The sequence below is a fragment of the Vidua chalybeata genome, chromosome 13, assembly GCF_026979565.1.
Source record: "Vidua chalybeata isolate OUT-0048 chromosome 13, bVidCha1 merged haplotype, whole genome shotgun sequence".
Classification (NCBI taxonomy): Eukaryota; Metazoa; Chordata; class Aves; order Passeriformes; family Viduidae; genus Vidua; species Vidua chalybeata.
In genome coordinates, this window is record NC_071542.1 from 18,367,389 (window position 1) to 18,393,066 (window position 25,678).

A 25,678-nucleotide genomic window follows, 5' to 3' on the forward strand; every position below is an offset into this window, starting at 1 on the left:
CAATAATTTACTAGACAAATTATTGTAGAAGCTCACAAAGAGCTCTCTAGGCAATCAACACTCAGATTCTGGGCTGAGTGTGATGTAGCAGCAAGAAGACAATTCAGAGTATGGAAGTGATATCCCACGTGTAATTTGCGCTTTCTGTTGAAGCCAACTTTGAGCATCATTTACATATTTTAACACTTTTCTCTTTTGTTGACAAACTCTGATGGGTAAGCTGTGCTGTAAATGCTGCCCTGTAATTGGGCTGTAAAACATTGTCTTAACTCTATCCACAATGTTAATTACATCCTGTGTATAATTGATTTTCACACCACTGCCTAGGAAGGAAACATAGGTAGATTACTTAGAAGTATTTGCTGGGGAGGGGGAATGAACTTTTTCAAAGAATAACCAAAGAAATCTGGTACAGAGTCAGTCTGAGCAGGTGTCAGCTTGCTTTGCTAAGGCAGTTACACAGATGTACACTCTCCCAAACACAGGAGTGCATATTTATTCCAGTGATGCAATATCAGAAATAGGATTTCCTCCCAGAACACAAGTGCAGTGAAAATTGCTCTGCCCTATCTGAAGAAGGGAGTTTAAATCAACCCTTGATCTTTGACTCCTTTTACAGCCAAAAATACAATCTCTCTGTCAGGCAAGCACGCTGTAGATCTTAATGACTATGCTGAGCACTGCAGCTCTGAACTCACTCGGGCTGATTGCTGCACAGCCATAGCAAAGACTCCAAGCAGACTGCTGGTGCCTGGCACCAGGTCCTCAGGAACCAGAACTGCCACAACCCTGCTGACAACCAAGCTTCTGACCCCATCTGGCCATCACCAGACCAACAAGCCCACAGAAAGGGGCTGCAAAAAGGAGAAAGGAAGATGGAGAACATAAATGGAAACCCACATGAGAACACACAAGTCAAGAGAGCAGCAGATACCCACCATCACAGCATCATAAACCAGGGCTTGTAAGAGAAGCTTCTGCCCTGCACTGGAGGGGAGCTTCAGTGACCCATTGACAGCAGAGAGAGGCTCTTTGGTGATGGTGTCCCCATATCTGGTGATGCTGTTTGTCCAGGCCTGGTTAGTTGATTTATTCCATGAAGACTGCAGGAGAAAAGTGGCAGGAGAAAAGATGCAGTTATCACAGACATGGATTCTTATCCTCATACACGTGAAATGAGAAGCAGCTTGAAAAAGGAAAGTGCAAGTTGTGAAAATACCGTAAATGTGGAGGACATTTCTGATAGCATCAAAATAAAATGCTCTGCAATGGACTCACATGGTCCCTGCCTTAGAACTGGCTTTATTGCTGTTACATGGCCTGATGCAGAGCACAGGGATAAAAGATGCCAGATGGCTCACAACTGGTTGTGTAAGGGGCTTTCCACTGATTCTCAAATTGTGAGGCCAGTGGATAAATCATGGCACAGACATCATTTAGAGGTCCACTAAAATCAACTCCCTGCAAAGCTGCAACAGCCCAGAGCAGAACAAGCCTACTGAAAAATACCACAGAGCTGGGAAGGGACAGGGAAATCTGGAGCTGAGTGACCACAGTCTTTGCTTTGGCAGAAGCCATGCTCCACAGCACAGAGAAGGACCCTCACCCTTGGGCAGTGCCCTGTGTGCTCCAGTAAGAGCTGGACATTCTGCTAAACCGCTCGCTCTGCAGCACAGACAAGAGCTCCTGCTCCAAGCCAGGACTTAGGAAAACACTCTGCCATTCCTCATCAACACAGAGGCACAAAACTGGGGGCTTTAATTTTTTTTTTAAATTTTTTTTTTTTTTTTTACAACAGACCACCAAGCAATTCTTTGCTCAGCTTTAAATCCCCTGGGCAACCAGTGTTACCTTGTTTGTAGATCTAATTAAATTATATGGGCTGAATGCAATTTGTTCTGGGTTCTTTCAGCTTCCCCTTGCAATAAACTGTTGAATGCACACCTCTGTGTATGGGAAATGTGTGTCTTTAAGAGCTGAAGTTATTTAACAGCTCAGACTATTAGTTCACAGGCAGAAAAGTATTTTCTTTCCAGGTTTTGATTTTATTGGGCTTTCCTGCATGTACCTGAGCTGAGTACTTGCTAGTACTTACACACACATACATGCAAACACACAACTCATATTTAAGGACCACACAGGCCCATTATCTCTGGCCTTGTTCCAGAGATGCTACATTATTGTGTGGATACAAGAGAGGCTGATGCAGAGAAGAAGAGGAGAAAATCCTGACCCGACAACAGCGACTTCACACAGGCACACAGAATACTGGTGATGTGAGCATGATGGCTGTGTAGGGTGAAGATACCCTGCACATCTATTCAAACCCACTGACCCTTTATTGCTCACTGCCAGCAGAAGCCCAGGTTCCTGCTCTGCATATGTGGCTGCTCCTTAGGCCAAATCTATTCCAACAACTGCCAACGTAGCGTGAGTCCAGCTGAGACAGCGAGGAGATTTCTGACATCAGCCTGACCTTGGGTGAGTCATTTGACCTCCTTGTGCCTCAGCCCATCTGGCTGAAAATTAGGTAGAAATACACCACCAGATGTTGTATTTGAGCCAGGCATTCCTAAGTCAGCTATTTAGCAAGAAGCAAATGCTACCTCATGCTGCCAGGGCTGGCAGAAGGACACTGAAGCGCTCGAGTATGTGCTGAAGGGCAGCCAGAGCTGCTCCCAAGCTCTCTGTCCACCTTCACTCAGGCACTCAAATGGCTCAACACCATGTGGGAGGCAGAGCCATGTTACGTCCCAGCGCCACCCCCAAGTCACAAGAGCTTTGCTGCTGCCTCAGGAGCAAATTTCTAGCAAACAAATAGTGAAAGGCCTCATTGATATGCCAACACCCTGCAGAACAGTGATGTCCAAGCTCAGCACTGTGGATATCAAACATTTGCTAATTTAGATGTGGATGCTTGAGGCAGTGTCTTTTCCATTTCTCTCTCTGCAATCCTCAACAATATATTCTGAGCCAAAAGCCTTCCCTAATTGCTCTGTTTCTAAGTGGACAATCATTAAACTACACTTTAATAGCGAGAAATCAACCAAGCGATCACAGAAAGCTCACAATAAGGAATATCTCCACATGCGAGTGCTCAAGGAGCGTGTTCAATTTGCTTCTGCTGCCATCTGAAAGGCTTTCTGCAGCTACATCCCTGACTGATGGCTTCTGTGCCTCTTCCAAGGAACATACGTTACTGAGCAAATAGTGCCTGGAAATTTCAGCGCTGAACCTACACAAATCTGCACACATGCACCAAATGTGTGTCCTGTTAGAGATGCCTGCATGCATATTTGCCATCAGAGAGATCTGAGCATCATACGCAGACACACACACAGAGCAAACTCGAAAACCTTCTTGCAGGCATCTTGTGAATAGCAAAAAACGTGGAAAGAAACAGGCAGCTCTACTGCAATCCCCCATGGACCATCTGTTAGCGGAAATGTCAATCTGCCATGTTTACATAGGTTTTGATGACTCTGGGAACAGCCTGTTCAGCTCTGGCTGAAATTGGCTGCAATGAAGAACAAACTTGTTTTGTACCAGTTTGCAACTTTCAACAAACAGAAAAAACCATCAGCCACACAACATGGCCTGTGTCCCACATGTTGTTCGAGCACATTATGTTTGAGAGGGGGAAAAAAAAAAGCAAAAGACAAATCCCTCTTGGGGCTTAGCCTCTAAGGTTGGGCAGCAGCAATTAACTTTAGGACTGTTTTCATCACAGACCTGAAGAAATCTTGTGTGCCTGAAAGCTTCACTGCTTTTTTGAGCAGCATTTTTTGGTGTAATAAATGATACTATTTCTTTTTACTCAAGGGAAGCTAGTGGGTGGCTGAAGGAAGGAAATATTGTCTTGGTTTTTACAACACAGTAATGAAGGCAAGGAGCAAGGAGTGTCAGCCTAATACTAATATAAAGAGGGAAGAATCTCTTTGTCAGTTCACTGCAAACACAAGAATGAAAACTAATAAAAACATCTTCCAATAAAAGACATTTCCATTACAGCTAAATCCTTATCAAAGCAAACAAGCCTTTTCATTTTAGCCTTTTTATAGAAACTCCAACTGGTAAAAACGTGCCTAGATCATGTTACCTTCTCAGTGACAAGTCATGATTTCATGCAAATATATGAGCTGAGAATGAACACATAACAAAAGTTCAACTTGAAACCTTCCCTGTTTTTTCAGGATGGTTATTTAAAGTAGCTTGAAGTCCTGTGCAAAATGAGGCTGGAGATGTTTCAATGTGCCCAGCTTTTGAGAGTGGTGCAGCAGAGAGAAAGGATTCATTGCTGAACAGCAGCGGGTGGGAGTGGGAAAGCTCCATGTCACGCAAACAAAGCGACATCCCTGCCTGCATCTGGGATGCAACACAACACAGACCTCTGCCAGCAGATAAAGGAGTCTCTGCTGTCACCAGGAGCACAGCTCTCATCTGAAGCGTCTCAGAAAACACTGGGACTTCTTTTCCATGCAGAAAAATTTCAACATGAAAATGACAAACAACCCGGGTAGATCCAAGTTCCCTGATGTGTTACAGCTTCTGCTCTCCGAGTCACGGGGATGCTTCATGGGAAGCGCAGTCCTGTGGGAAGGAGGCCCACAGGGAAGGAGAAGGGCAGCAAGCAAGGAAGACTCCAGCTCACAAGAACAACAACAGCAAACATTTCCAAACCAAAATGCTTGGGTTTGGCTTCATTCAATGAAAAGCTGAAGTCTTCCATGGAAAGCAGATGCTTTTTAACAATTCTCCTCCACCCTTTAAATTGCTTGGCCCACAAGCAGCAGTGACAGAGATGTCTGGAGCAGAGCCATTTTATCATCCTCAGTCCATCTGTCAGAGGAGACAGAGCTGAATCACCACAGCCCGTGCACGACTGTGTCATTTATAACAGGGCTACTGAGGGCATCAGTCTGGGGGTGCTAGCAAGGGGAAGAGAGTAACAGAGGAAAATCACTTGTCAGTGTATTTAGAAATCCTTGTGTGTGACCACTGGAAACACATAAAGGAAAGAAAATGAACCACTGAATGGCCAATTGTACTCCTGCCTAATGGAGCTGTGAGCATCCAGAGGGGTCACATGATGACACCTTGACTGCAGTATTACCCTGCTGTCCTGCAGGCAGGGACAAGGGGTCCAGGACGTTCCTTTGTGACTCTCCCACCTTCCATTTGCACCATCCTGCACCTCCAGCACTATGTGTAACAGCTCAAGAAGAATCACAGTCCTAAATTTGAAGGAACTGATGATCTTAACCTGAAAATGACCACGGGGACATCTCACAACTCTTCCTCATAATTCTTTGCAGGAATCAGTTCAAATCTCAGAGTTTTCAAAGACTTCCTGCCCTCAGTCTGTTCTCCAGTCCCCACACCTGTAAAATGACACTCACTCATTTCTGACTCCATATGGGGACAGTCCCTTCTTTGTGTCTATCTAACATGGAGCATCCAATCTCCACTGGAACCTCAGGCTGCCACAAGAATAAAAACAATAAAGAAGAATCCATGGAATGGTAAGTAATGAGTCAGCATGGGAACAGCCTGCAGGCACAGAGCAGCCAATGCAAGTGCCAACCAGCCATCACAAACCATGATTCAGGAGTGTAACCTGAGGACAGAGGGACAAGCAGGCAACTGGAGGTCACAGCTACACAAACTTGCCCTGCAGTGCCAGCAGCCTCAGCCCAAGGGTCTGCCCCAGCCAACATCCCCAGCTCTGTGGTGACATGATATGCTGCTAAACCAAAGGGATTCTTGAGGCATTTCTCATTCCCTCTCTTCAGTGAATAGGACTGCAAGTCATAGTATCCAACCTAGAACACCCTGGGGAGCTTCCCCTTGCCAGGCTGGACAGGAATTTCCTTCCACAATGATTTTCTCTTTCCTGTGTCTCTCTTGCATTCCTTGCCATGGATTTTCACAGCCCCAACTTCACACAGCATGAGAGAAGAAAAGAGAAGGCAACAAAAGCAGCTGGTCACTGCAGGGTGCAAAGCTCCCACAACACTCTGTTCCAGGCAGGGTCCCTGGGGGTTTCCAGCTTTAATGGATGCTGGGGGAAGCTATTTGCAGCACACAGGACACCCACACCCACTCCACAGCCTCGACTAGAGGCATTTTGTGTACAACAAGGAGATGCACACACTCACAACTGCTCCTGACTTGGTTTACATCCACTGTAGGCACCAGGCACGTGTGTACCACTCTAGCCATGTACCTGAGACCTGCCCAACTCCCTGACTGCCCAGCCAGGTAATATCTCATCACCATCCATGGGGCCTCCTGGCCATGCAGCATAAAGGTGTTTCTTGGCCATATTCTTTTCACGCTTGATTATACACGTCGGAGTACAGAGAGGAAGCAATGGTGCTCAGGTGGCACTTCCAGCAGGAATGGGGCAGTGCAGGGAGCAGGGTCTCCTGAGTGGGAGCACATCTCCCTCCAGTGCCCGCTCCCAGCAACAACAGCCTGTTGCTCCCGGCCACCACTCGATCTCCTTCACCTGCCAGGTCACCCTCCTGGTCGGCACGGGTGACAACGCTGCTCTCCGGGTGGCTGCTTCCCAGTGACCCTTGCTTCCCTAGCCACATCCATCAGAAACACAAATCCCTCAGTGAATTTATCTCTCAGTGGCCGTTCCCCATCCAATTATGGAATTTCTACAGCCAGAACAGTCCATCTCCCACAAAGCTCTGGTCTGTGACTGTAACTCTGCTGCTGGGCACTGCCCACTCTGAGGGCCCCAAGCTCTCAGGCTGAGCCTCACGTGGCCAGGCCTTGGCACTGCCTTCTCCAGCCCCACTCTGCATGTGTTCAAATCTTGGTGTAAGCCCTTGCAGGCAGGATTGCTGCTCTGGAAGAGAGATCTGGATATGCTGCCCCCAGAAAGGCCTCACAAAAAAGGAACCTCCCCCCACTCTGACCTGTTCTCAGGGGTAAGTCCCCATCACTGAAAACATTTGTTCCTTATTTAACTGAAAGAGCTGTAGGAAATTCCTCACACACTTCGGCTTGGGTCCAGACAGGCAGCCACATTCCACCAAAATCCATAGATGTGGCTTGGCTGCAAACAAACAGCCTCTCCTCCAGCTGAGCGCTGATCTGCCACAGCACGCAGGGATGGCCACGGGTGCGGCTTCAGCTCGTGGGGCTAGTAAAGCCAGCAGAAGACTTTGTGTTTCCCAAAGATCACACCTGCACTGCCTCTAGCAGGCTCATGGTCAGCCAGGTACCTGAACTCACCTTCGCTCCAGTGACACACGAGTGCATCGTTGATGCAAACGTGAAATCCCATGCGCTCACAATGCATTTGTTTTACTGAACCTCCTAATTACTTTACATGCTCTCCCAGGGCTACAAAGAGAGACATAAACAGATTAACTAAATTAGGCCAATTAAAGGTTCCCTAATGGAATGAAATGTTTCAGGCAAGCTTGAAAGAGGAAATGGGCAGGGAGGAATGAAAAACAATGCAGTGTCAGGTAAACCAAGCAGGGCAGGAAAAGACTACTTCAAAAAATAAGGTTCACAAAAACCCCACGATTTCACCTCTTGTTTATCTTCAAGAGTATTCCAGTGAGCACACTATTTATGGAGACAGCTCCTTTTAGTCCAAGCAAAAGAGAATCTTGGAAGGCCACGTGTCTGCTCTAGACATCACACTTCCTTCCACCATCCACATGCCACAGCAACACGAATACCACAGCTTTCTGCAGCACCAATTTGGCAGCAGCTTCTCAGACTGAGGGGTCACTGTCCCAGGAGATGAAAATGGGTGGTAGATTCACAGGGATCCCAAATTATATCCAACAGCCAAGGCTAAGCCAGTCAAGTTTTACGGAGAAGGGAAATGTGTGACTGCCCAACACCAGCCTGCAGCCAAGACTTCTGGCACTGCAGAGCCAGGACAAGATCCCACCCTGGCTTCCCAGCAGCCACGCACCAAACAAAGGCTCTTGCCAAAGGTGGGAGCCCAGTCACCATGTGCAAGGGTCCTTACCTTCCTCTTCCCATGGAAGATGTCCTCAGGGAGGCTCGTGTGGATGAGGCTGTGCACTTCTGCCAGCTCGGTGATGTCCCCCAGGGGCACAGGCACATCTTCTGGTAGTGGAGACATGAGGGACTCAAGCTCATGTGAGTCCAAGGTGGCACTGGGAGAGGCCAACCCTTGCCTGCTCCGGTGGTAGTACGTGTGGTTGCCAGCAGCCTGGGAATCCAGGCCTGGCAGGGCCTCCCTGAGGGAAAACAAGCAACAGCTGACATCTCAGCTGGTCCTTGTGCAGTTGACTAGGCCCAAGCCCTGCCCTGCCACTCCTACGGATTCTTTATCATCACATCCCACTTTAACACCTTTCACTGCACATGTATCTCTGCACCACCTTGGTTAATGCCAAAGCTCAGACAAATCCTGCTGTGGGATGCAAAGCTGTCCCTCTGCCAGCAAATCCCAAAGGCAGGAGATACTACAAGTCCCAGCACAAGCAGGTGCTCACCCACTCTGGTCCCCTGGTCCATGGACACCTGTGTCACTCCTGTCACCTCTGCTTTACAGGTTAGAGATGCAACAGGACAGGAAAGTTTAGTGGCCACATTAAGATGGGACTTCAAAAGCTGTTTGTTCCTAGCCCTGAGATCTGCTGTGAGCTCAAAGCTCTTCTGAACAACTGAGCTGTTTTCTGCTCATGGTCTTTCCAAATGCTTGTGGCTGGAACCAGATCCCTGGGATAGCAGAGGGCTTTGGGCTGTATCCAATCCTCCTTAAATCCTTCACTGCAAAGTCTTTCGTCATTTTCCCAGATGGAAGTTAACAAACCATTTCCAAACATCCTTAGAGTTGTCCAACCTGAGAAGCAAAATACTACCCAAGTTAACACACACAGGTAATAAACTGGTTCTTGCATTTTCTTGGGGCTTTTTCTTTCTCTGAAAAAAAAACTCTACTAGTCTAAGAATGCAAATTGAAGAGAAAGTACTGAAAAAATAAAACAGTGAGAAGATTGTACTAAATACACTCCTTATCCATCCACAGTTCCAAGCTGTGCATTAACTATCCCCTACACCATATCCCATGCAGCCCATCTGAACAGGGGATGCAGCTCACAGTGTTTTTGTCTCCTTCCACAGCAGCCTCCTTCACCTGAGGTGTCACCCACCTGTGCTTGCTGTTGCGGAAGCTGGCACACATGCAGAAGAGAATGCAGAGCAGCCCCAGGCACACCCCCACGATGATCCCTGTCACAGAGTGGATATCCAGGACATCTAGGAGGGGAAGGAATGACAGCCACATCATTTCAACTGCTAGCAGGAAGAGGGTACAAAGTGTCTCATGTTCAGAGAAGCACCAGCTGTACTAAACCAAACAGGTTTAAAAGGCCCTTCTAACCCAACTGTTCTGTGGTTCTGATTCTGTACACATAAACCAATAAAATTCCTTGGCAGTGACATTTTAGAGCAACTTAAAGCAAACTGGCATCTATGCATATTCATTAATGTCATACAGCAAGATGCAGGTTGCACGTGCCCTTCCAGAGGAACCAGGATGGGGAAGAGACGAAGTTTGGCTGTGGGATGGGTTCTGGAGCTGCACAGCAGAGTTGAGGGCTCTGCTGTGATCCTCTGCACTGCCCTGCAGAGAATCCTATCTCACATCCTACACAGTGACACCAGGCAATTGCTTGGCAAACAGAAATGTCACTGCTGACAAATCAGTCTCCAGCCATGCAATTCCCTTCCTGCCCTGGGGTAAGGAGGAATTCATACCAGACAGCTTCTCACGGAGGGTGTGCACATCCTTAACGTTGGAATAGGGACCAGATCCCACCACTGTCTTTGCTCCCATCTTGAAGAAGTATCTGGTATCACTTTCCAGGCCATGCACTTCAGTGCTGAAGATGTTTCCTGACCAAAAGCAAATCAAAAGAGATTTAAAATGTTCCGTTTCAGTAGTATTCAGAGGTTACAGAAAAGCAGTTGTGGAATTTCTGGACCCTCAGAAGTGAGGGATTTTGTGACATTTTTGAACATTTCACACACCTCTTCAGTAATAAGGAACTTCCTGCTTACAGATCCAAAAATACAGACTACTCATGATGCTGCTGGCACACGTTTTTCTAGGAATTGCTGGCTGCCAGGCTGCATCTGTAGGTTATTTCCTGGATGATAATGGCTATTTCAGCCCCAGACACACATGATTTCATGTCTCTCAGAAGCCATGTCCCTGGACTCTCTGCTATGACCAGGTACAGCATATGCTTCAAGAAAATTGCCAGGATGAGCTCTTGAATATTTATCTGTATGCAAAGTGAGGCAGGAATCAGGGAAGCAGGACTGAGCAACCAGGCTCCAGAGAGAGGAAAGGAGGCAGGAGGACTGTGGGGCATTACAGCACCTGGAGGAGGCTCACCTTCTCGTGTCAGCAAGGTCCACATGTCATCTGGCTGTGTGTTGTTGGCGTTGTACAGGATGAGGTACTCCACAATGATGCCATTGGGCTCCACAGGTGGGCACCAGTGCACCTGGACAGCGTAGGGGTTGAGAGGGTGCAGCCGCAGGTCAGACGGAGGAGTGGAGGGCCCTGGCAGAGACAAATTAAGAGCCAGCCTGAGCAGCAGGAAAAGGAGCAGAGCATTCATCCCCAGAGGGCCTCCCAGCATGGACTCTAGGCTGTCAGAGCTTCGAGGGGGTCTGAGATCACATCTCCCAGGGGCACATTAGGAGGGATCTGATAGAGACTCAAGGAAAGCCAGGAGAAATGAGGAGGCACATTAGGAGGGATCTGATAGAGACTCAAGGAAAGCCAGGAGAAATGAGGATTTGGTTCCCACAAACACTCACGGTCGGGCAGGGTGAAGCGCTCCACCACGCTGCCAAAGGGCCCATCGATGCCAACACCGTTGGACTGCACAGCAAACTCATACCTGGTGTAGGGCTTCAGCCCACTAATGAGAATGTCTTCATCCGAGCTGGAGAGAGAGGACACAGCACAAGGCCGTGAACACCTAAAGGTTCTCCCATGTCACCTTGACACCTCACCAGGAACACTCTAAGAGATTATCCTAACTCTGACAGTATTTGATTTTACATCTCTTGCAGCCATGTGAATGCAAGAACACTCAGCTCCCAGGGACAGAGCAAAACAGTTCCCAGTCTCCAGGACCATTTCTGATGTACTTGCAGGGAAAAGTGAAAAACAGCCTGGTTAGAGGCTAAAAATGGGCACAAGTATTCAGATGTAAAATACAACCCCAAATTATAAAACTGCTTAAACTCTAGCAATTTATAGACCAAACTTGTGAGTACCATCTCACAAATCATGAATGCATAATTGCACCCAGCCATGTTGTTAACAAGTGTGTAAGGTCCAACCACAGCAAAAAAGATGCAGAGACCAGTAAATGATTCCTTGGTATTCAAGTCAAGACAAGTCCCACTGCAACATCTCAGCAGTCCTGAACATTATCTGTGACCACGGCAGATATTCCCAGCATATGGAACACCCAGCATTTTGCTCAATTCTGGAAATTCCATGCAACTTCCTCCTGCCCTGTGTCACATGAACAACACATGGCAGGTGAACCCTCTTTACCTGGTGTAGTACGTCACAAGAGAGGCGTTTTTCAGGCCCCAGGGGCTGAAACGCACGGTGTAGTTGACAATTTTGACTGTTGTGAAGTCAGGTTTCTTCCAGCGGAGCCAGATGGAAGTTGAGCTGTTGGACTCTGCATAGACTTGGACTGGAGGCAGAGGAGGCCCCTTCTGCACAGGGGGATCTATGGTGCAGCACAAAAAGAGATGTGGAGGTGTACATGACAGTAATGCCACTCACACCCAGTGGGAGAACAACTCTAATGAGAAGGGGGATATTTTGCTCCTTTCTCTCCATCCCAATTGCTCCAATGCATTTTGCAATGACTGTAAAAGAAAGTTCCCTTATGTAATGACCTTCCCTATTTTGGTAATTGTCCTTTTTGAAGTCCAGCCTCTGTAATCCCTCCAGCCTTCCTCTGAAGCCATGTGCCAAGCAGAAGAGATACCACAACTGAAGGGCATTCCTCACCTACTGCTGTCGCAGGTGCCTTTTCCGTTTTGCCCTTCCAAACCGCTGCGTACCCATCTTCGTGCTTATTGAATGCCACCAGCTTCACCTCGTACAGCTTCCCAGGAGCTGGAAAAAATCAATCAGGGTTTGCCTTGGGTTGTTTTTGTCACCAACCCTCCCTAGTCAGACACATTTTCTTTGATCCTGCCAGCTTTTCTCACCATCCAAGAAAGTAGCTTGAACATAATAAATACATTTTTCTTACCTTATACCTAAGTTAGTATCACCTAATACCTAAATTACAGCAAGGAGTCCCCCTTCCACTTACAGGCTTCCCACATACAAACACTGTCTCACAGCTGGTGTATGTTATCAGCACAGCTGCTTTTTGGTTCTCCCCTTGCTTTTGACAGAAATTATCAGCAGGAAATGGACTTGCCCCAGCCCTCAAGGGTTGACCAGTGTCCTGGCCTCTAGCAATCTACTCAGGATCTCTAGATCTTCCTCTCTTACAAGCTACTGAAGAAACCTACACAGGCTGACTCCTCTCTCCACCATGAAAGTGACTGCACTGCACTGTTTATTCCTGAGGAGTGAGAACATTCTCTCCTCCCCCAAAATGCACCTCCTGTTTCTGAAGTCCTTTCTGATTTATTCACTGCTGTGAGGATCTTCCTTCCAGCAAGACCTCAAATGCCCCGTTAAGTCACTGGCAGCCTTTGTTGCATGGTGTCTATTTTGCCTTCACACTAGAGCTTCCCAATTTGCAATTAGAAAAGCAACAATGCACAGAAAACCCACACCAAAAACCCAAGGGTCCTCATTGCATGCTCTTCCCATCAGAGAGCCTCACACTGTGGGGAATCTCAAACTGAGCTGCAGGACAGGGCGTTCTGTCTCCAAGCAGTGCTGCCCTGCTCCAAAAACCACTTCCCTCTTCCCTTCATCAGCTTCTTCATTTTTAATGGAGATGTTTAATCAAGGAAACAACTTGGGAGATAAAAAGTTCTCAAAGACATTCCCTGCAGCAGCCAGCCCCTTCAGGAGCTCAGCCAGAACAGTCCACACTGCCTTTTGTTGCCTTGGCTGCAGCACATTGATGAAGTTTGTTAATTTGGGACATGCCTCTTCATTCCCTGCCCTCACAGATCACTGCTCTCTTTGCCAGACAACATAAGCAGAATGAAACCTTTCTTATTGATGCCAATTTTATTATTACTGCCCTGATTACACTCCCAAAGGCTGATGGTACCAATTACCAAAGGCTTTCTCTGCTCCACAACACACGCTCGCGCTCAGAATATAAAAACAGTTCAGCCACATTTTTCTCCCCCAAAGAATCCCAAAAGCAAACAGAGTTTTGTCTGCCTCCAAGACAGCCTGATCTGCATTTCCATACTCTCCAGCAACAGAAAAATGTTTTAAACCCACACAAGGGGGATAAGGCCAAAGAGCACTCAACCTCCAAAGGGCTGGGACCACAGGCTCAGTGGCACAAAGAACCCCCAGCCCATTTCTTGCCAGCACCACACTCTCCTTCTGGCTGAGCCTTGGGCTGGGCTTCACTGGGATATGAGCACATCATGGACAGTGCAATCCAAAATGATGAGGAAAAGCTCACAGATGTGAGGCAGCTGTGGGCAGCTCATGTTGGAGAATGGAGTGAAGGAAAGGACAAGTCCTCTGTCTCCATTCCTGGGCAGGATCAATACAGCAGCTGCTCACACATGATGCCAGGGGAGCTCAACTGCAAGATCAAGCACCTTACATCCTGAAAATAGGGGTATTTTGGATTTCTCAGTTAGAGGATTGGCTTCAATTTTTATACACAGGCCCAGATGTTCAAGCTCTTAGAACAGGCAGACATAAAACTCTATCAAGCTGTCAAGAAGCTGGTAGACAGCATGAAAACAGATGTATTTCACTGCATTCCATCATACATTAAATATAAGCAGAATAATCTAGTCCAGATCATTTTAAATCACTAATCTGGATGGCTGCATAATATATCCAATATGCTAAATATGTTGCTTCACTCAGCATTTCAAGGTGTTCATATTGGCCAAGTGCCAGAAGCCATACTTTCCTTTAAGTGGGAAAACACCCTGATTTCCAGAGAGCTACTTCCAAAGGAATGCAATCTTCCTTCATGGGAATGTGGAAGACAGGATCAGATCCCTACCATTTATTTTTCACATAAATTATGGCCCTGGTAGTTGCACCTCAGTACAGGGAGTAAGTGCTAGAACATTGATGGAAGTCACTAAGAATTTCTCAGAGAAAATCCCTCCTGGTGATTCAGGAAAGCTTCCTTCTGATTTTGTGGACTGATGAAATTGCTGGATTTCCTGTGTGCTCTTGACGAGCTGCCCACCTCTCTCACAGGACTTCAGCACACACCTCTGAGACAAAACACATGGTACCATTAGTGATACCATTCTAAGGAGACACGGTTTGCTCCAGAGATTAGCACGAGATGGGAGAAGTCTTCTCTTTCAAACCACACCTCAAATCAAGGCAAGGGGCAGAGCGCTGGCTTCAGTGACACTATGGAGCTGTGGAGCCAAGGGACATGTAGTGACCACTCTAGACCTTGTCTGCACTGACACGAAACACACATCTGAGCTCAGCCTGGTATGCCCAGTGCCCAACCTGGGATTTCCTGACACCACTTCAAACACCAGAACAGGTTTCCTAGAGCAGTGGTCGGTGTCTCAAGCCTGTCAGTATCTAAAAGACATTTGGACAGAATTTGCTTTCATTTTTGGTCAACACTGAGGTACCCAGGCAGTTGGACTCAATGACTCCTGAAGATAATCACAAGAGACAGTGTTGGGTATTTGCTTTTATAGAGGGCTCTTAGGAGAGGTTTCCAGTGCTGTGCTTTCCAGGCAGATATCCCTGATCTGGGGAATCCCCCCAGCTAATTCCCCATCAGCCCAGATTACATTAGGGCTGCCAGCCCTTCCTGAGATCACTACCTGCTCTGTCTGCAAGCTGCAGCCCTAAGTACTGGTACAGGGCAGTTCTGCGCCACAAAACGAAACCCTTCGAAATCCCAACCACCCCTCCTTGTTTCATGTGCAGAGCCCCTCCTTTCCTCAGCACCGCCAGATTCCTGACCCTTCCTTTACTGTACGTGTGCAGGAGCACATCATTCAACAGCACAAGGGGAGCAGAGGGAACGTCCTGGGCTGGGAGAAACGCGAGCCTGCGCTCCTGACACAGCGATAGCCGATACACAGACGCCAAGTCATACGGAAACCATCAGGGCTTGACGGATGCCCAGATTCAAGGAAGTAATTACAGAAGAACAAGCAGCCTTCTCAGCATCATCGTGCCAGAGCATTTGGAACCAATCCAGCCCACTCCCAGCCCCTGCACCGACTGACTTGCCAGTGGTTGGAGCAGCACGTGATGATGTTCACATGTGGTTTCCTCTGGGCAATAATTACAGACCTAAATTCTTCAGAGAAACTCATCACTGTTAACATTCTCAATGGCAAGATGGCTGTGACAGAGCTGGGAACTCCACTTAGAGATGGCACAAACAGTCCTTCCAGGTGCTACAGCCTGACCTTTACACATAATATATATGCTGTGCATAATATATATGCTACAATTGTAAGATGAACCAGCAGAACAGACATGCACCCTACAGTCTACACTCACTGGGCAGTAACAGGGTGAAGCATGAAGTGGGGGATGGAAGAACTCTAGGAAGCAGAAAGCCTCTTTCAAGGATGCATCTGCCATGACTCTCTCCTCTCTCCATCCTGTATCAACAGCTAAATCAATTAATTAATACAATCAGATGTTAGGAACACAAGCCCTGGTGGGAAATGCCAAGCACAGTGAGCCCAGCAGGCAGGTCTCACTGCTGCTCAGATCTTCTCCAGTCATGGACACTCACTCTTCCATCCCTCTTCCCTTAGTGGGAGGTGAAGGAGAATACTGGGCTAAAATTAGTATGCTGTGAATTATCCCATCTCTGCATTTTAATACAGAGAGATTTCAAACAGCATGCAATTATGGAGCTCCTTAGAAACAGACAGGGAAGGAGAGATAATTGTCCTGACTGGAGATTTCAATCTTGGCACTCTTTATAGTGACACAATAAAAACACTAATTAATTAAGAACCACTTATTAGCATATACAAAGTATATTGGTAACTTGGTTAAAATCCCTGCTAAATTTGCATTAGAAATTTCTGTGCTTTAAACTCTGCTCAATCCAAGCCTCAAGAGCCCCACTCCAGAAAGGATTTTGGATGATCTTAAAACACCTCAGATGGTCCTGGCCCTATGTATCTCCAGTCATGCAAACAACTCTTGGGAGCATCCTGGGATGCTACAAAGTGCAAGAGACAGGCCCTGGGTTTCCACACCAAGTGCCAGGAAGATGCAGACAGCTAACCTAGTCGAGTCAGCTCGTACTGCTTCACTTTCTTCTTTAGTTTTATGGGTCCTACATCCCAGCTCTCATCTTCAGCACCATCCAAAGGGCTCTCATCACTGGACTCCTCTGGGCCCACCTCTCTGTAGTAGAGCTTGTAGCCAGATATCTGGGCATGGTTTACTGGGGGCTGCCACGTTATCAGGAGAGACTCCATCTTCGCTCGGACTTTTAATTCTGTTGGGGCAAATGGAACTGGAAGAAGATGAAGACAAGAGAAAAAAATTAGCTACATGTCTCCATTTCCCTGGTCTACTGAATTCTTCTGGTCCTCAGTAGTGAGGGAAGAGTGTGAGGAAAAGTGAGTGGGATGTCTCCACTCCCTGACAGTGGAGAGTGGGACAGTCACACTCTACCACTGACTTTCCCAGCTGGGTGATACAGGAAACAACGATGTCACAAAGCCACTGTGGGGTTTTCTTAGTGCATTCTAAGATATCACCATCTTTAACCACTGCTGGAGTCTGGCATGATCTTGGCTCTGTTTGGCAAGATGGTCTATTCACTCCCAAATGTCATAACATTGGGATCAGGAGTTCTGTTTGTTTTTTTTTTTTTTTTTTTAAGAAGTTTCACAGCTGCACATGGAGGGTGCAAAGCCCCACTGTTCAGGCAAGCAGTGAGATGCACAGGGGCTGCTCAGCAGCAAGGTAAAGGTGAACATTTTGGTCTGACCAAAACCAATGGCTGTAATTCCCAAAGGAAAGCAAGTGTCTCTGAAAATGCCTGAAGTTCCCCACACCCTGTCCCAAATCCCAGGCATTCCCCAGCCTCCTACCATGTGTCTGGTTGTCTCTGTCAGGAGTCCGATGCTGGGTCCACTCGGAAGGGGCCCCATATCCCACACTGGTGCTGGCTGCGATCCGAACTTTGTACACTTTGTTGGGATGGAGTGAGTACAGGGTGATCTGGGTCTCATTTCCACCCACTTCGATGGAGGTGACCTGATCTGCTGGAACCAAGGAGACACCACTGAAAACAGGGATTTCCCAGCCAAAGGGAAGTACAGCTGAACAGCCACAAGCCTCGTTACCCCATCGTGGTCTGCACACCCTGGTCTGGCTTGGTTTTGCCCAGAGCAGTTTTATGCCACCAGAAAAAAAAACTGTAAGGCTGGGCAGAGCTGATATTCTGACTGACAACTCCCTTCATTACATTCCAAATTGCAGGCTGCCTTTAGCACCACAGAGCCTGCCCAGAGGGAGCTGTCAGAAACCTTGCTCTGATGATGTGATGGTAGAACATGAGCACAGCTAATGGGAGCTGATGGCATGTTCCAATGCTTCTCGCTGCTGTATTTAAACCCTCACCTTAATCTGAACCAGAACTGTCCAGCAGCCCTGCTTTCTGCAAAATTCACACCCTCATCCACACCAGACAGAGGTTTTACTGCTCCCTCTTCAGCCCACCCAAGTTCATAAGGGAGGTAACAGGAAATTTAAACTGAGAGTAGCCTGGGATTTTCACAGTATCAGCTAACTGGTTTTGCTGAAGATTCATGTTTAGAGTACACAGAGGTCTTGATTTCAACTTCCCTTGGTGTTAACTCGGCCAGGAGCACTGTCTCTGCTATGTAACAGTGTACTGCTGAGTGTGATCCCTGGATTGCAAGTGTTTCCAAGGTTTTATGGTGCCACTGAGCCATGTGCAGGCTCAAGGCAAAAGAACCAGAGCCAGGAGTTACAGCACAGACTACTAAGCCAGTTCAAATACATGGGAACATGTCCAGCACCTCATCACACTCGCCATCCTTCTCTCAGGAAGAATCATGACCCTGGGAAGTGAGAAGCTGCAGAGCTTTGACAGTTTTAAGAGCAAATACCCAGAAGGATTTGCAAAGCAAGCACATGTGGAATTGGAACAGCCACATCCAGCAGACGTAAATGTTACCATCCCTGTTGAACCCTGCTTAGTGTGCCTGACAATGTAAATAAAATCAGATAAAACTCGGTAATAGAGCAACACAACCTGGACAGGATATTTAGGGTTTTTTTTTCACAAGGATCACTTTGATTAGACTTCATTTTAAGGAAATTGAAAGCATTTACTCACCTTCCCCAAGCAGCATAAAGCTTTTTCCCCAAAACACAGTGCAGATGGCAGTGAAGGGCTACTCATGCAGACATTTCTGGGACACCACAATCATGGGTCAGGCCATTCTCTTGAGGACACAGCTCCTCCACAACCACACAGTAAGGCACTTTGAGGTGGTGTGAAGTAGCACTGCCATAACCACCAGACAGAGCCAGGCTATGAAAGGGTTCTCCTCCCTTGGGTAAATGGGTCCCTGTTTTCAGCTTTGCACCACCTGCCCTTCACATCACAGGCTGTTAATACCACTGGAGCAGTCAACACAACCCCCAAATGGTGTTTCCCTCACCTTCCTTGAGGGTGCAGTAGTCGATCTTGTACTTGGTTATCTTGCCATTACTCAGCTCGGGAGGAGGAGGCAGCCACGTCACACGGATGTCACCAGGAGTCATGCTCGACAGGGACAGCTGAGGGGCTGCACTGGGAACTGGGTAAACAACCAAGAGAAGTCAGCAAAGACCAGAGCAACACCTCAACACTTCTGTGCCAGCTCTCTGAGCTGGTTGGAGGCCACTGCCTTGGCTCTACCACAGCCACTGGTGATTTGGTGTCTGTCCTGCAGGAACCAACACACCACAGCCCTTCAGGGGTGTCTGGGAGAGGAGATGCTTGACTGCTCCAGGTTTGACTTCCAGGCTGACCAGAGCCTGCTGGCCCCAGCCACACTGCTCCCAGGGAGCCGTGTCCAGGGCAAACTGGGCAGGGTGGCACACACCAGCTCTCAGCTTGTGCTGTACTGTGGAGCACGAAGGAGACACAAAACCAAATGGCTCATAGATCCAAACTGCAGCCCGGGAATCCTCATTCCCTTAAGAGCCACAGCTCTGGGCTGCAAGCAGGTTTCATGTTTTCAACTCAGCCTTTCAGGCTTCAGACACACACATGGGACCATGCAGGTCACCATGTCAGGAGTATTAAAAGCACATAATGCACACGAGGTCTGCCAAAACCATCTCTGCTTGCCTCTGTCCTGCAGCCTGTTGAAAGCTGTGCATGGCCTCCCGTTGGGCAGCTGTGCTTCTGGCACTCTGCCTTTACTGCTCACAAAATGCTATGTGATAAATGGTAAAATCAACACAAACTACTGGCTCTTAAGGGGTCTGACCTCAAGGCTCCTCCCACCCCTACAAATTGCAATAGATGTTTCTTATGAGTTGAAATCCAGAGTGAAGCTTAGAGCAATGTCACATGGGTTAGGTGAAAGCCCTTAGGAGCTGCCTGCAGTTCCCAAAGGATCCTCATGGGCTCCACCATCAGCCAGGGTATTTTCATATCCTTCATCACCCAAGCTGATGATGAGACCAGGGTGCAGGTTTAGGTTTCCAAGAACTGCTACCACTCTCTGTAGCACATTCAGTGCTCACCATGAACCAGGTCAAGAACATTTCCTAGGCACCAGTACCCATCTAATTCAACGCACCATCCTCCAGGGTCTGGACAACGATGGAAGAGGATGTCCGGCTGGCTCCGAGCTGGGAATATGCAACCACATAGAAGACATAGTTGGTGTTTGGTTCCAGATCCTTGACTTGCAGCTCAGTTGTGTCGTTATTGACAGCAAACTGGTATTCCACATTATCTGTTCCTAGAGCCAAGGAAACACTGATCAGCAGGTCAGTGAACTGCCAAGACACTCCTGAAAAAATCACTTAATTCACAAGGTCAACAGACTAAATCCACTTCAAAAATCACTGTATGTTTTCCAGTTTCCCCAGCACCTGCACAGCCTCATCTCTTATGTGAGTTTTTTGGGCAGAAACTCCAATGCCTCAACATTAATGTCTCCATTTAGACTCAAACTCCTTAATCCATGCTGAAGCAGCTGCAGTTACGAGTTTAATTTTCAGAAGAGCTCTGGCAACAGTTCAGCAAGAGCATTGGCTTGTTGGCTGTTTGGGAACACAGACCCCAAGAGAGCCAGTGCCGCACTTCAGATTCTGGGTGTGGATAATTTATTGATTGCCCCTGTACATGATGCAGCTGGTTGATATCACTGTTAGCAATCACACTCTTTGCATACAAAATCATCATGTATAAAATCAGCATTGCCTGGTCCCACAGAATCCAGACAACTCAGCTATGTGGACACGCTACTGCCAATCAAGAAGTTAGAATATGTTGGCTAATGCACAGGCACTGTCACCGTCTGATACTGACTCCAGGAGAAAATTCCTTTACCTGAAATGAAAAGGGAATTGCCTCACACTTGTCACGAGCTGGGGAAGAAGGTCAACCTGTGCCTTCTTGACAGAGCTGTGCTGCCTAGGGAGGTGACACCTACCCACAGCCCGCTGGTAGTGCAAGGAGAAGCCGATGATCTGCTCGCTGTTGTGCTCCGGCCGCTCCCAGGACACGAGGACTGTGGTGCTGGAGAGGGACACGGCCGAGACCTTCTTGGGAGCGCTGGGCAAACCCTCCCGCACGATCACCGAGAGCTTGGCGGTGGCACAGGCCATGCCCAGGCTGTTCTCAGCCACACACTGGTAGTAGCCAGCGTCCTCCAGGCCGATCTGGTTGATGACGAGGGTGCCGCTGCTCTGCACCTTCACGCGCCCGTTGGAGAGAATGGGCTCCCCGTTCTTCAGCCAGTGGATGGTGGGGGCTGGCTCTCCCTCTGCCTTGCACACAAACCTGGCCGTGCTGGCTCGGGTGCGGGAGATGGTTTCAGGAGCCTGGGAGATGCTGGGAGTAGCTGGGAGGAGAGAGGAAAAATTAATGCAGGAAGGAGGAGGAAAAGATAGCAAAGCAAATCCCTTCTCCTCCCCACTCGGTGCTATGTTTTATTCAGTAGCAGCTTTGCTTACAAGATGGGATTTGCCAGGCAGACTCTAGAGGCTTAATTTAGACTGTGTCCAAAAGGAAAAATAAATTCTGTATCAATCATGTGCTGCATTCCCTGATCCTAGGCTGTTCTCCCTGCTGGCTTCCAGGATACTGAAAGTTAATTGCTGATAGAGATTTCCAAGGGGGAACCCTGGAGAAAAAGAATAAGGCATAAAACGGTTCAGTAAATACCAGGAACTAAACCCCAAATTAAAGAGGTGACACTCCCACTGAGAGCAATCCCAGCTCAGGCTTCCTGGCTCTAACCTGGCTCCCATTTTACCCAGCATGGGCCACAAAGGCCACAAACCCTTGGGGATCTCCTAGATGTTGATTCATGCAACCCACAGCAAGCTGGCCAGCATTTGTACCTGAGAATTTGCCTGCTCTACTCACCGAGGATGCGGAGCTCAGCTGCGGCGGTAACGAACTGCCGGGTTTGGGGTTTGTTGGCTCGGCAGACGTACACCCCGGAGTGATGGGGCTGGCTGGAAGGAATGAGGAGATTTGTCCTGCCCAGCACAATCACATCTGTGGAAATGGACTTTCCATCTGCAGGAAGAAATGTACACAAATGTGGGAGGGAGCCCTAGGCTGCCCTTTATGAGGGCTTGTAAGCAATGCCAGGATCACAGCTGGGGAGTGGAGAGACCCCCCAAACCCAGAACAGACAAGATTCCTGCTGGGACACTCCTCAGTGCTCGACAGCCAGCTCAAGCCAACATTGCCTCAAGGTTTACTTTAGCCTGTAATAATTCAAAAGTTCTGGTTTGGATCAAAACAGTCTCTGATACCTAGGGTGTGCCTGCAATGAGAGCCCTAGGAATAGCACATTCAAGGGAAAGCTGTGCTAACACACGGTTTGGAAAAGCTGCTGGATCTGCCTGCTGACCCCTATCATGAGCACAGGCACTCATTCATGCAATGTCAGCAAGACTGTTGAATCACTGACAACTCAGAGGCTTCTCCTCCTCCTCTGTGTCCTTAATGTGAACCCAAATTTAATGAGCTTCCTGATCCACTCCTTGTTCACAGCTTGGCTGTGAGGTGTCAGAAAGACACCTGGTACTCCCTGGGACTCTGGTGTTTATGTCAGAGACATGGGCCATGAGCTGCCTTCTCCCCATTCTCCAGGCTGGGTGCTCAGCGCTTTTGAGTAGGGAAGGAGGAAAGGGCAGCTCCGTATCACTGGCCAGAAGCCAAGATGTCCTTCTACAACTTCAAGTAGCCCTGGGCTCCTCAGCATCACAGACAGGGCAGAGGCTGGTGCTGGGCACTGCATATTCTCAGCACCACTCTGAGGTGAGTAACTCAGGGATATGGCATTGGTACCTCTGAGAGTGTGTGGGAGACAAAGCCAAGAGCTGGGGACAAGCTGAGGAAAGACTTGGATGGGAGGTCTGGCACAAGTTTACAGACTGGGAGAACCAGCCAATTTGTGCAGTACCTGTGCACCAGCACACCTTGTCCCTCTCCACTTGCAGAAGCACCTCTTCAGTGCTGCCTACCTTTACCTGTCCAGCTTCAGCTGAGCCTGGAGCTCACACAGAACAAACTCCTCACCTCCATTGTGAACAGCTGCACTGACTTAGCACTATCAGCAGGGAATGTGTCTGAGAGCAGATCCTCTGCCCTCTCCCTGCATTTTGGGGGTCTTCAGATGGCCTCACACTTCAGTGGCTGCACACTCAGCACACAATCTGCACATCCCGTTTGCACTGGAGCGGTTGGTTGGAAAACTGACTCCAGATGGTAGCAATTAGCTGACACCACCAAGGCTGGCAAGACCCAAATTGGCAACCTGGAGGTATATCCTCGGTATTCCCCACATGACTGATGGTCCAGTAACCCAGCCTGCTCCTCAATGAAGGCTTGGAAATAAACTTGTGTAACTCAGGATGACTTGCACTGTTACTCCATCCTTTTAAATTGAAGAGTCCACCCAAGGAAGGAGACTGGGACCAAGCAAACACTTGAAAATAAAGCATGGAAAGAACTGATTCACCAATCCTTCCCTCTCCATCCTTGTCTTCCTTCCTTATGAAAAACTCTCATAATGATAATTAACTCTAATATTATCTATGTTACCATGGGCATCAGCAGCTCTCAGTAAAGCATAGAGTGATCTAGCATGGGAATGCTGAGCATTTGTAATTGTAAAGTGCATGGGATAAACTAGAAACATTTCTGCCATAACATTTAAGACTTACTTGATTTCTGAAGTGGTATCCTCTGAGGTTTTTTTTGCTCCTTTTTTGTGGGAAAGAGTAAATATTTTTATATGCTAAAATCACTACCTGTGGACAAATCTGGGCTGAAAACCAACCACAATAAATGGTTACAGGGGAGAGGAGTCTTAAATGGTGACCTGGATTTATGAAAATGACTGAGAGCCTTTTCTAGGGGAGAATCAACCTCTTAGCTGAGAATGTATTCAGTCAGAGCCTTTGAAACACATCTGATGGATGTGACTCTCAGTGAAGTGACACTGGCATCCAACTTATGACTTTGGCTATCGGCCCTGGGTAGCATCTGCCAGCCCAGCTCATTCATACACCTCTGATGAGACCTAAACAGCTCCTCGAGCCTTCCATTCAACAAAAACCTCCCATTAACAGTCTCAGTCACTCCAAGGATTAACAGATCTTATCAAGTCATCATTTTAGATAATGCTGCAAGATAATACAAGCTATTTCTCCAGTGCAATGGCAGATTCCACAGAATGCCCAGTGGAGCCTGGGGAGGAGTGGCACCTGACCCCATCTCATGACCTTTACTGCTCTAGGTCACATGAGAAAGACTAATTTAGATCAAAAGGCGTCCAGGCACAGGTCAAACAACTATAAATTGAATTGTGTGCTTTGTAACCTTCAAGATTTAATTAATAATTTCACTTTAGCAAGGACACCCCACACTGCGACACCGCCTGTGTCATTAGGTATCGACGTTACAAGCACCCTTCCTGTCCCAGATTTTTCCACTCTTAATAGATTTTTAGACTGTAGCATCCACAGGATGGACAACAGAAATGCAGTCCTGTCCCTCATACTCACCTTGTCGTATCCAGGAGACAAAGGGGGTGGGATCAGCAGCTGCCATACACTCCATCACCACGCTCTCCCCGGCCACCACTGTGGTGTTCTCTGGAGCAGCAACGATGGTGACATCGCCTCCTGCTGGCTGGGAACCTAATGTCAAAAGTTTAAGAAAAGTCTGTCCTTCCAAGATGCAAAGTTCCCAGAAAAAAAAGAGCATGTAGAGTCCTGGCTCCCTAGCTGCGCTTCCCTGGGCAGTCTCACGTGTGAAAATGGCTCAGGCCCAGCTGGGGGAGAAAAACAGGTCTTGCTTTTATATGACTACAGAATTTTTACTGAAGAAACAAACAATCTGCCCAGCAAAATTTACTCTAATCATGAGGGTCCTAATAACAGGATTTTCACATGGAAAACAAGTAGAATTTCAACCCAACACCTTCATGAACTGTTGCTACATGGATGTTTGTTCATTAGATGAAACAAGACACCGCTGTCCTCAAACGGAGCAACACCAACCCTCACCCTCCGGCAAGGCACTGGAGCAGCTCAGAAAGAATCCAGTCACTTGGCTAAAGAAATTCTAATATCCAGATGCTGGACTGTAAACTGCAATGCAGAGAGGTCATGGCTGTGTCCTGGCCTTCACCTGACAGCACAAAAACTGATCAATCATCCCACATCTGGAGGAGACAGTGCTGTGTAGCTTGTACGTGCACAGACCAAGAGCCAACACTTAAATCAAGCAAGGTTTACAGGAAGGTCTCCAGGCTGCATTGCACAATGCCTTGAGAATGGGATGGGGATATTCTGCTTGAAATGAACCTTCTGCCTGTGTCTGCCCACTGCTGAGCAGAGGTTAAGGGAAGGTTAAGGAAATGCCTTTGCAGCGGCCAAATTTCTGTTGTCAGATGAAAACAATCGGAGCACTCTCGAGCAGACCAGAGCGTTCATGACCCTCACCAGTTCCTCCAGCTCTCTTAAATACCTCTAACTCTGGGGGACACTTTTGTTGCTGTCCTCATGAAGGGAGAAATAATTGTAGAGGAGTCACGTAGTACCAGTAACACTTAGGCATGCAATGCAAGTTATCGGCAGCAGGTCTCAAACAAATAAAAGCAGGACCCTTCTGAACTCAGTGTATCAAGATACTGCAGAGTTCAAAACCCAAGAGAGTCAGACAAGCTCAAAAAGGACACATTTACCAGGACTGTTAAATATGGTCTCATT

General features: G+C 47.8%; 1 protein-coding gene across 1 annotated transcript in view; it reads right to left on the reverse strand.

Annotated features, from left to right (window-relative positions):
* Positions 1 to 25,678, reverse strand: part of IGDCC4 (immunoglobulin superfamily DCC subclass member 4) — an 88,116-nt gene that overhangs the window by 5,288 nt on the left and 57,150 nt on the right. Inside the window, exons 5-19 of the mRNA XM_053955041.1 lie at positions 24,470 to 24,604; positions 21,813 to 21,968; positions 20,875 to 21,285; positions 20,014 to 20,178; positions 18,883 to 19,020; positions 17,281 to 17,454; positions 16,464 to 16,697; positions 12,065 to 12,172; positions 11,594 to 11,777; positions 10,843 to 10,970; positions 10,412 to 10,582; positions 9,769 to 9,906; positions 9,162 to 9,267; positions 8,009 to 8,243; positions 939 to 1,103 (exon numbers count right to left, since the gene is read on the reverse strand). Coding sequence (XP_053811016.1) covers positions 939 to 1,103; positions 8,009 to 8,243; positions 9,162 to 9,267; positions 9,769 to 9,906; positions 10,412 to 10,582; positions 10,843 to 10,970; positions 11,594 to 11,777; positions 12,065 to 12,172; positions 16,464 to 16,697; positions 17,281 to 17,454; positions 18,883 to 19,020; positions 20,014 to 20,178; positions 20,875 to 21,285; positions 21,813 to 21,968; positions 24,470 to 24,604 — 2,648 coding nt within the window. The remainder of the gene's footprint in view (positions 1 to 938; positions 1,104 to 8,008; positions 8,244 to 9,161; positions 9,268 to 9,768; positions 9,907 to 10,411; positions 10,583 to 10,842; positions 10,971 to 11,593; positions 11,778 to 12,064; positions 12,173 to 16,463; positions 16,698 to 17,280; positions 17,455 to 18,882; positions 19,021 to 20,013; positions 20,179 to 20,874; positions 21,286 to 21,812; positions 21,969 to 24,469; positions 24,605 to 25,678) is intronic.